This window comes from Acipenser ruthenus, chromosome 37 (assembly GCF_902713425.1).
Source record: "Acipenser ruthenus chromosome 37, fAciRut3.2 maternal haplotype, whole genome shotgun sequence".
Taxonomy (NCBI): domain Eukaryota; kingdom Metazoa; phylum Chordata; class Actinopteri; order Acipenseriformes; family Acipenseridae; genus Acipenser; species Acipenser ruthenus.
In genome coordinates, this window is record NC_081225.1 from 9,222,596 (window position 1) to 9,234,989 (window position 12,394).

Consider the following 12,394-nt stretch of genomic DNA (forward strand, 5'->3'; position numbering starts at 1 on the left):
CGCTCTCAGAGCAGTATAGTAACATTTGGGATACCTTATCAAACTGGAATATCCACATATTCTGATTTCGCAACGACTAAACGATGGAATAAAACTATATGCAATTAACAAACAAAAATACAATTCCTGTGGAAAACAGAACAGTGGCGGCATACCGTGATTACAATAATGCGTTTGACTAGAAGTCTTAGTTCTTCCTTAGGTTTGTATCAATTATACAATATACAGCATGCCCCCCCCCCCAAAAAGGTTGTACAGCATAGTGATACGGATGTACGGTATAGATTCACAGTGTATGTTATTGCAGTACATACCGGTATGCAGTTGTGTGTGTGTGTGTATGCGTGCAGCTGGAAGCGTAGCGTACTGTATGATTAAACTACACTGTTGTGCTTATCATTACGACTGCTCATACATTTATTTTTGCTTGTTTGCATTGTATTACTATTTTTTTTTTCATCCCAGTGGCGCACGGCGATGCTACTTGTTGGACCTGGTGCTCTGTTAGCAATAAGCGACCTGTCAGACAACTGGTAGCAACGCATGAAACCTTGTTTGAGCTGAGAGGTGGGCGTTTTGTGGAGTACTGCCAACCAGCCAATGAGCAGCGAGAGAGGCGGGGCGTAGCATCCGATGTTACTACAGTACCACGGGCAGCTGTGGAAAGAATCTCACAGTAGCAACAAGCAGTTTACCTCGCTAGTAAATGGATTATACCGTCTCCCTCCAAGTGCAGCATCAGTTAAAGGTGTTCCCTACTCACCTGTACCAGGACTACAGTTTGGAATTACAGGTAGGTCCGCAATAAATATCACTTTGTATTAATACACCATTAAAAACGGTTAAACTAGCATGTTTTCTTTCTACCCCAGCACTTCAGCCGAAGAGCGTGTTTTTGTCGTAACGAGCTATATAAAATGAAAGTAATTTGAAGCGTGCTGTCTGTATAAGTTTGGACTTTTGTTTTTAAATCCAAGCTGAAAAGTGCTGCATTGCACGCTAGGAACTAAGAAGACGTCAGTTGCCATTCACGTAACATGTATGTCTGGACACATCCATTTTCACGCAACTAATTGTGTGGGCTACAAACCTTGATACTGTGTCGTGCATGTACACGATACGTGATTTATCTTGTTGCATGAAATACTACTAGACCGCAAGAAAAACACGAGTAAGAGTTTGCAATAGCCTGCAACGACAGGCTCAGCATCTCATTAGCACACTTTGGCAATGGAGTTGGATTGCTGTACAGTTCAGCAGGCGCTCTCGCGGACAGCGTCTTTGAAATCTGCAGGCTTGACAGATTCTAATCTATTGCTGTACAGTTCAGCAGGCGCTCTCGCGGACAGCATCTTTGAAATCTGAATCTATTGACCTGTATAACCTACAGGTGTGAACAGAGTAAAAAGGGGGAGGCTGGGGCACTTTATTTAGTAGTGATAGGATCGGGGACAATATCAATGCAATTAAAGAAAGACGTTAGATATAAAAACTGTAATTGCAAACTGTAACTGTAGTTTACATATTTAGACAGGACTGTACGACTAGCATTTCTTTATAACACTACTACAGCTATTACTACTAATGGAACATTTATTCTTGGATAATACACATAGGCACACAATGTTATTCGGGAACAAGAAAATCATATTTAATTTTCTATTATTATTATTATTATTATTATTATTATTATTATTATTATTATTATTATTATTATACCATTACATTTGGTTCCAGTAGTGTGAAATTAATACACCTACTATTGAAGGTACTGAAATGATTTAAATACATTTGGCGTTGTGAAGCGCTGTTGCCATACCGCGTGGACACTGGCAATGCTTTCTGAGCAAGCTGGCGTGTTTACTCCTGTGCCCCGGATGGGGGCTGATGCTGTCAGAAGTGTTGTAAATTATAGTAATGCGTCAGCGGCTTTTATGACGTGTCATTTTGTTTTATTGGGCACAGTTTTGTAAATGGCATTTTTAAGATGAACATTTTAGTGAAAATGGCGACCTATGGGTCTATGTGTAAAAACTGCAGCCCAAGCAGAGTGCAAATATATATACATGCTGGCCGATAACTGGACTAGCTATTCTGCGCTTTCTATAAGTCATTTTAAAAATGTATACTTTGTCCCATAAAAAAAAAAATACAATATAAAATTCATTATCAGGGGTTGGTATTGCATTGGTTTTATTTATTTTTTAATGTTGTACAGTACTATATTTTACAGCACAAGTCCTTGCGTCAAAAATACTATAATATACTAGTAGAAAAAGTAAATACCTAAAGAAATAAAATAAATACCTAAATACATTTAAAAAAAGGTTATCTACGCGAATACCAAAACACAAATAATTTTCTATTTACGAACGACATACACAGTGTAACGACCTTTGTGTGCCCCTCTGACGTCAGTAACCAGGGGAAGCATCGTCGGGGGTTAATTGACCTGTAGCCTACCGGTACTGTTATTTAATCACAGCTTCGACTTCGTAATATGTTTAATCTAGCATTTTTGTTCCCCATTAGTAATAAATAATATAATACCCTGACCAGAGGGGTTGCTTCAGCGGTTATTCTACCTGTGAGGAAAATGTTATTACAATTTTTAAAGGTTATAAATTGCGTGACGCATGATACGATCGAGGAGCACGCACTCAAAAATGCCATTCAATGTATGTAATATGTATTTATTTATTTGTGCTGCTGGAAAAAAAAAATGCAGTTGATTATTGATTTATAAACCCATACGTCTGATATGCATTGTCAAATAATTTTACTTATTGAGTGATTCCTCGAGGTCCCAGACTAACCTCGTGCGCTGTTGTTGTTGTTGTTGATGACGGTAATATAAAATATTCAACAGCATTTTAAAAATACTCTTGCTTACGTCAAATAATTTGGAACTCCACTTGTCCTAAATTATAGTTGCTAAACTGGTGAATGTTGTTTTTGGTCTGGCATAAACTAGAACAATTTAGCAATGCAAATTCCCCCCCCAGATGCGCTAAATATTAGTTTATGGATGCAACGGCCTATTATTATTTTCAGTCATTTTAAAACTTTTACTGTTTGTGACGTAACATTCAGTCCTGGAGGGACCGCAAGGTCCCGTTTTATTTGAACCCCTAATGTTATCACCTAATCCCGTTGGAACCTCACGGGACCCCCAGTGCCAGTCTGAGGTAGGGTGTACACATACATGCCAAAAACCTTTTTTTTTCTTGTCCTATTCTCATGTATAATAAAGGAGTTACTGTACTTAATTTCGCATTCTTCAACTCTTCAAACAAATCATTTAGGGTTGAAAGGCTTGCTGCAGCTTTTCATGTTTTTATACACTATTTATACCTCAAATGTATTTCTGTGTGGGATTAGAAAGTGTATTCTTTACTGTACAGGAAAAACAGATCTCATACCGCCATCTGCAGTTCAGCTATGCCTACTGAATTATAAAATCTATATTTAGCAAAACAGACAGTAACCCAAACTGCAGGTGTGAAAAAAAATGTTCAGCCTTTTCAGTACTGTGATTGCCCATAGTTGTCTGCTGTCGGTGTTAGATTCTGTCCGTCTGTGTTGAAATTAGAATTACACGTTTCTGCAGGGCAAGTCTGTAATATATAAAATCTGCATCTCCCTGTTGCAGGTCAGCTTCAGGGATCTTCCAGGTGATAGTATACACTCAGACACAGGATTGGAAATAAGACTCCTATTGCATAACAGTTCCACCCATTCCAGGTATAACTAGGCGCTTGAATATTATTATTATTATTTATTTCTTAGCAGACGCCATTATCCAGGGCGACTTACAATTGTTACAAGATATCACATTATTTTTACATTATTATTATTTTTTTTTAACAATTACCCGGTTTTTACTGGAACAATCTAGGTAAAGTACCTTGCTCAAGGGTACAGCAGCAGTGTCCCCCACCTGGGATTGAACCCACGACCCTCTGGTCAAGAGTCCCAAGCCCTAACCACTGCTCCACACTGCTGCCCCACATAGCCACAGTGTAGAGGTAACAAGCTCAGGTGTGTCTTAGCGTAAAATCAGGATTGGATCAAACTGCTATGCAATGGGAGCCTTATTTCCATTCCTGCTCAGACATTTAATCCCTTATCACAGTTTATTAATCATAGTCTTGGCACACTTCCGAAATATCCCAGTAAACTTAACCAAATCATTCTCCTAGTAACTACTTCAACGGTGACCAAAGTTGGCTTCCAAGTCCCAGTAGGGTTGGACAGTTTTTGAGACCAGATGATCTTGTCTTGGCTGAAATCCACAGAATTTTTTAATAAAGCATGGTCTGTTAAGCTCTTACTCAGGGATTTCTCTGACTTGCATACGGTATGTTCATGTTTTGTAAAACGCGTTTTAATATTGATGTTTCCAGCTTGTGTATGATGTCCCAATTGTAACTTGATATGACCCTCGCTGCTTCCTCTTGTAAAGGCTTCCAAGACACTCTTGACAAGAGCACAGCTAGTTGAAAAGGACACCAGCAATGCTTCGTACAACGTTAAAACATACTGGGATTCATCAGTTGATCTAAACGCTGGCAGGCATAGAATTGTAATGACTTGATTAGCAACGGTGTTGAGATCTGCAGTACCAATCATACAGACTTCAGCACTGTTCAATTTGTTTTTGCACTATGCCTGTCTGAAATGTAGAATCCTATTCCTATTCCATTGCAATGTGAGGATTGTTCATGTTTAAAGATCCATGTTTTTTTTTTTCTTCCACGACAAGGTGCTGTGCTTTACATAAGTGTGACATCTTAAAACAAACTCCTAACATACAGTATTAGAACACATAGGAAATTGCTGTGTCATTTATGTGGATGCACATTGATAATAATAATAATAATAATAATGATAATAATAATAATAATAATAATAATAATAATAATAATAATAATAATAAGGACAAACACGTTTTTGCGTTGAGTCTCTCTCATGACTGATTAAAAAAAAAAAGTATTGACATGTATTCTGTAATATATAAAAGTTGCGTCTCCCTGTTTCAAGTCATATTGATTCACAACAGACTTTGACATAAGGCGAACAACAGATGTTCGGTTGGCAGGTGCTTCTGTATCCAAGAATGTGCAAATTACAGATGCACACCACCAGATCCTGGAAGGAATTAGAGGAACGTTATAGATGACCGTTAATGATGAATCCTCTGTTGAATCATTTAGCTCAGGTTCAACAAACAATGCAAAAAACAAAAAGACAATAATCTGTCATTGCGGACGATCTGCTTATTGATGTTAATGTCTCCCACCTATTCCCATCACTAACATTCAACAGCTTTGCATTGAGCAGAGGTGCATATCACTTGGCCCCAGGGGGAGCTATTTAAATTGCTTAATATTTATTTCTCAGACCTTTGTTGCGATGCAGGATAACTCCCAGGAGGTTCCGTGCTACGAGATTTTATACCATATTGATTCTGATGTGGAGTTTCTGCACAGAAGGTAATACATCAGTAGATGAAAGGTCTTTTGGACTGGATCAGCTGTTGGCTTTATCAAGAGGATAGGCTTCTTTCAAGAGCCATCCAGACATCTGCTTGTTCCTGGGAGGTGACCAAGCATGAATGCTGCACGGTGTTCTCTGGGCTGCACTGAAGGCGCATGGGAGGGAACACAAAGCAGGAATGCCACGTTTTACAGTCCTGGTACAGCTGGGATGAAAGTCTTCGGAATTTTTAGAATATAACATTTGACTCCTCACAATCTTTTTGAAGTGTCTCGAAACATATCTTAAAATACTTTGAACTAACAAAATAATTTCTGTAAATCCTATGAGGGGTACAATCAGCAAGCAGAATCGCTAAGTAGAGCCCCCCTAGCGCTGTAGAACAAGGGGCCAAGGGGAGCTGAAACTATATTATAGGATAATTGAAAGTGTGTGGAGGAGCTACAATGAGGAGCGTACGATTATATGTGAAAACTGTACAGTTACTGTAAATTGTCATTGTGTGGGATAGCCTTAACCACTGTTATTTAAATAAAACAGGGCTCCAGACACAGACCACCAGCAGATCTTCCCAAATGGGCCACCTCTGGGTCAGTAGAATCCATAACCGCATGTGAAGTCTTGGACAACAAAAAACAGTTTTTTCTTAGAGGAATGAGCTAGTGGGTTAGGCAGCTACAGGTCTTCACTTTAAACACTGATCAGCAGTAATTAAGAACACTTTAAGAATCAAGACGCAAAACAGTAAATAATATATGCGTGAGGATCAAAATAGAGCACCAGGGTGATTAATCGATCGATGAATGAATAAATAAATAAAAGCCACGGCAATCGATCACTGATTAATCAATTCATTGGAGCAGCTCTGTATTTGACCCAATATTTATTTCCCAGGTCACAGTTTTCCGACACACGGACACCTGCTGAGGAAATGAATGCTACCACAGAGTTAGGAACCCCTTGGCAATGGAGGTTGTTCATAAGTCTGAAATGTTCATAACTAATGTCCAAATTAGGCAGCCTGAAACAAAATTGACAATGAGAGTCCAGTTAGCTTCGAGGTTATCCAACATAATGACTGCAGAACTCACAACCTCATTCATTGTCTCAGTTAGCTGAGTTGTAACGTATATAGTTATTTGGCTGAAGTAGGAAAGCAGCCTCAGAAAAAGTAGATGAATGTTTTGTCTAATGCCTACATCAGTCCACCTGACTACACGCCTATTATCTTGTCTTGTAAAAAGAAATGGCAAAACAAAAAAAAGCTACAGTGCACAAGCAAGTATTCATTGTGACACTGGATTGACTGCCTCTCCTCAGGCTGTCTGGAACCTTCACTTTACTCATTCCAGAATGCAGTTGTTCGGAACTCATTGAGGCTGAAGAGGAGGTGGCTTGGAATTGAGCATGTGGGAGGTTTGTTTGCCAATAAAAGAGAAAAACAGGCAGAGATCAAATTCCACTTTGAGAAAATAGTGCGTTCGCTTGTATTACCTTTAATGAGAGGATGATGGCGAAAACCTTTTGAGACACCACGTAGATCTCCCTTTACAGCTTCCAACATCATTTAACTTAAACCTAATTCTCATGAAATGTCAACCCATGGCACTGTTTGCTAATACCAGGTGCTGGTTATTGTAATATTGACTTGCTAGTGCCCAGCTGTGCACATGTGTTTCTGATGCATCCTTTGTAGATCCATCACTTGTATGCAGATTAATAAAGTTACTGTGACCTGTCATTTTTCGTTTCGTAGAATCAATATGAAATTAGATTTCAGCAATTTGTAACTCATTCAGATTATGCCCCTGCAATATGCATGAGTAAGTAATCAATTTTCTTTATTTTTTTTATATTGATGTTAATTGACAATTTTTTTTTTTACAAATGGGACATTTCAAATCCTTGAAATATCAAGGCAGATTTATTCAGGTTCCAGCTGCACGGCTCTCAACAAAATTGCGAGACTGTCCTGTGTTAGTTGTGAATTTGGTTTTCCAATGTGTAAGGAAATTAAATTATGTCTGTAAAGGAGCGCACAAAACAAGGATTTAAGCAGAATTTAACAAGTTTCCTTTATTGATTCCAAAAGTCATACGTTATCATTAGACACAATAATAAGCCCACTAGTTATAAGCAGAAATTAAGCAGTCTTTAGTTACCTAATCAAACATTGCTTCTCAAATACCTGTCTTATATATCTTGCCTAAACGTGTGTGTGTGTGTGAAGGTAAACCTTGCTTTTGCAAGCTTACTTTCTCTCTGTGTGTTCAAACCAAGCTCAAGGTCCCATGCCCCTCTTGCAGCTGTGCTGAGCAGTGTACGCAGTAATATTTATTTAAATCCCTTCTACATAGATTTTAACTACAAACGTGTTTCTTTCTATAAATTGAGCATCCACAATACTTTTCATTTGACCTATTACAAGTGGATTCCTTTAATTATTTTTTAAAGATGGACTGCTGGATGCAGGTCGACCTCAGACATTCAGTAAACCATGACCTTAATGTCTGTACGGTGTCCCATTGACTATCATCGACTGGTTGTGATGTAGGACCACCACGTTCCATACTCCAGTCTTACAATGAAAGTGAAGTTAAGCGTGGCGTGGCCGTGTTGCTGTCGTGGCAAATTTCATCCAGACGAGTCATATGGGGAATTTCCTCCAATAGCAAATGTCGTGATGGTTTTGTTCAGGCGGATCACGTGACACATCATGGATTAGGGCAGTTTATATTATTATTATTATTTATTTCTTAGCAGATGCCGTTATCCAGGACGACTTACAATTGTTACAAGATATCACATTATTTTTTTACATACAATTACCCATTTATACAGTTGGGTTTTTACTGGAGCAATCTAGGTAAAGTACCTTGCTCAAGGGTACAGCAGCAGTGTCCCCCACCTTGGATTGAACCCACGACCCTCCGGTCAAGAGTACAGAGCCCTAACCACTTCTCCACACTGCTGCCCCAGACAATATATAGAGAATATATTCAGAACTAGGAATATCATTGCGTAATAACAACAAAATATCTGTTAGTCAGATGTTACTCCTATGCAAGCCTTTCAAACTATTGATGTTCACAATAATTTGCAGCCATTATTCAAATATTATCAATTTGTCTATAATTATGTGGTGTTTTTATACATGTTTGTATTGCGCTGTTTGTACATTGTAATTGTTTTCTTGTTTTCCAGGACCTCTGTCTCAATGGGTAAATCTCCTGGTTAAATACATTAAATATTTAAATAAAGTGCAGTAAGATTTATAATTTAAGTCTAAATTCATACCTTCATTAAACCACATCTTTTTTTAAAATCCATTTTTATCTGTTAAGGCGTTTTATAATCTGAACACTCACATTTCTTAATTTCTCATGTTTTTTCCATGGTTATTATACTCTGCCTTTACCATAGTTTACCCTGGTTTGCCATGTTTATTAATATGCATTACCATACTTTTTTAGTCTTTACCATGCCCTAACTATGCTTTCCCATGCTTTATTACACTTTGCTATGGGACATTTTTATAAGGGTAGTATGACCAAATTTTAAAAAAATGTTAACTGTCAAAAAACATAGTGTGACATGAAATAAAAATGTTACAAATATCTTGGGAAATGCCGTGTTCAAATCAAGGAATGTCATGCTTGACCAAACAGCTTTAACAAAGCGGGCTAAAAAGAATAGACGGGAACAGGTGGCAACCGAGATAAACTGCTTGGAAATATCAGGCTTAGGTGGGAAGTGTCAAGGCTCACGGAAACTGATTCCTCGTGTCTGGATTTAAATCCCAGCCTTACAACAAATACCTGCAGAAATAAATTAAAAAGCAGTCATGCTTGCGCAACCAATTCAGCAGGCTGCTGATAGCACAGACTACAAACGTTATTGGGGACAGGTACAGCACTGCCCCGTGCCGATTAATTCCTGAAGCCAAACTGAAAGAAATAAAGCTCACCTATACAGAAAAAAAAAATCTCATTGTGATCCTATTATAATACGAGTGTATGCACTTCTGTTCGCCTTTAGCAGACCTCAGCTGTACCAGCCACGGCAACACAATGGTTTGGGAACCAATACAGTACAATGCAATGGTCCTGATAGCACCCTGTCTGTTTGGTGCTTATATTGCATTGCAGCCCATCAGTGTTTGCTGTGAGTTATACTATGGGGGTAACTGCAGCTCAGGTGGGCCACATTCTGGGGAGGTGCTCCCTCCATTTGTGGTTGGTTATGGTGATGGTCTGAATGTCTGCAGATTTGTATAGCTTGTGTCAAGTGTTGAGCAGCCACACTTAGTCTCCTTTCCACTGTGGTATCATTCTGCCGATGGCAGTCTCATCCCAATGGCTTTGTGCTTTGCCATTGCCCCTCGGCGCAGCTCTGTTGCATTGCCATTGTAGTGCCACTGCTAGCCACTGATTGGAGATCATTTGGAAAGGGTGCACAGTGGCTGAAATACTGTGGGACCATTCTACAAATGGTAGCCTCATCTCTTACTGTGGAGAACACCAATGCAGTTGTAAACCAATTCATTCTTATGGACTGAACATCAGAACATGCTGGCATTGGTTTTACAGATACAACTTGTATTAATCAACACATTAAAATTCTACATTGAGTTGTGGTAGGTGTTTTTTTTTTCTATATTGGAAAGTTTAAGAAGGTGATGTATGTTTCTGTTTATTTTTTGATATTTTGTATTCTTTCACAGTTTTTTTTAGCGCTTTAGCATATTTTAAAACCAGCCCAATATTGATCAGTTTTTGTACTCTCTGTGTAATCCTTATCCATTTATTGAATTAAGCTAGCACAAATCCATAGAATAAAGGGCACTGATGCTTGTATTATTGGAATGAATTAACTAACCCCACTGAGGGCAGAGATGAAGTCAATTTGAAATCAGTCCCATTTGTTTCCATCAGCAGCAAACCAACATGCTTTCATTGCGACTCTGTAATAACCTTTAAGGTGGTCTTTTTCCAGTCATAAAGCAGAGTAATACAGCATTATAGTAAAGGTAATAAGACCCCATGGAACAGGTATTACAGCCGTGTAATTGGCTGGGAATGTAGCGGAACATTCTGATCGAAGGAAGCTATTATTATAATGGTATTAATATCACACATGAATACATACGTGATTGATTACGGATCAATGCTTATGGCCCATGAAGTACTGATTAGGCTGAAAGCTTTTATCAGTGTGTACCGTGAACCCTTATGAACCTTTAACATATCCTTATTGAACAATTGTGTGTCTCGTAGTAAAAGCATAGCAAAGTGTAAAAAAACACATTAAAAACATAGAGAAACATATTATAACTATGGTAAATGCATATTCTAACTATGGTACATGCATATTATAACTATGGTACATGCATATTATAACTGTGTTAAATGCATATTATAACTATGGTAAATGCATATTCTAACTATGGTACATGCATATTATAACTATGGTAAATGCATATTGTAACTATGGGAAATGCACATTATAACTATGTTAAATGCATATTATAACTGTGGTAAATGCATATTATAACTATGGTAAATGCATATTATAACTATGGTAAATGCATATTATAACCAGGGGAAAAGTATGTGAAAACTGAAAATGTACCATGCATTTGCATGCAGTGTGAGCGTGTCTAATTGTTGTTGCTATAATTTTGCAGTTCGCTATACTTTGCCCATTATTAGACTATGCATTTCATACTTTCTGCTTATGGGGAAAAAATAAATAAAAAAAACAATCGTTTCAGGCTAGTGCTTTCACCAGTCTTCCTACGCGTTGTTATTTCATGTGTCAGCAGCTGTGGTTAATATGCTCGCCCCTTCATTCAAAACACGTGTCTAAACTACCATACGGACACATTGATGCCCTCTTCTGCATCAGTAAAGAGGCACTGCACTCATCCCTGCTGCTCTCATACAAAGACTTGTTAGCTTCAAGAGAGGAATGTTAAAACATGAAGACACCAAGACAACAGGACTGTAGCTCTGCAACTCTGGGGTTACATTAGCTGCTAATGGTATTCTGATTTCATTTATTCAGTGCTAGTCTCTGTTCATGATCTGAACATTACCTTTAAGCCCCCCCCCCCGGTGATTTCTTGACCACCTTGATTACACCACTGAACTAATGGAAAGAGGGCTGCAAAATATCATTTTAGGGACAGTGGTATTAAGATTGGTGTCTGTTAAGTTAGTCTTATGTTAGGCTTTGCAATTGTCTGACACAAATGTCTATATCATTTAATCTCACTGTAATAATGTGGCTTTGTAGACATGGAAAAGCATTTATTATGAGCCCTGTATAGGATAACGTGACCTATTTCCTTTGCCAAATCCTCCCAGGACATTCCCTTATAAAAGTATGGTAAGAAATATGGCAAACCAGGTTAAACTATGGAAAATGTATGGCAGTGGAAAAAAAGCATGGGAAACCTGAAAAAAACACCATGCAAAAATCCCCTTGGAAACTTTTATAAGAGATCATAGAGATCACAGACTAGCCTAAATAGCAGAGTATGCCTGCCATACTGCACTGATTAAGAAATACAATAATGTTTCAAAGGCAGGGGGCTTCCTTATCTGTCCTATTTGTAACAGGAAAATGGGATTAGAAACCCTGTTGCAATTAACTGCTCATCAACGGAGACAATTTGAAGTGGTCGAGTGGAAATTTCCGCAGGGTATTTGCTGAGTAAAATATATATCACTTCCAGCACACAGACTGCTGCATGACCCACTGATGGATCATAAGTGCACTGATTGTGAAAACGGATGGCCCTGATGGTGGTAGAGATGCTGTACCTAACACTCCTACAATTTTGTGAATGTTTTTTTTTTTTTTATGTCCACCTCTTCTGCTTCGGACAGTT

At 38.3% G+C, this 12,394-nt stretch overlaps 1 protein-coding gene across 2 annotated transcripts in view; it reads left to right on the forward strand.

The window, feature by feature from the left end:
• The first annotated feature begins 654 nt into the window (after positions 1 to 654).
• Positions 655 to 12,394, forward strand: part of LOC117968928 (zinc finger matrin-type protein 4-like) — an 85,813-nt gene continuing 74,073 nt past the window's right edge. For both annotated transcript variants that reach the window (XM_059008620.1, XM_059008621.1), the window contains exon 1: positions 655 to 793. In XM_059008620.1, coding sequence (XP_058864603.1) covers positions 707 to 793 — 87 coding nt within the window. In that variant the 5' untranslated portion in view covers positions 655 to 706. The remainder of the gene's footprint in view (positions 794 to 12,394) is intronic.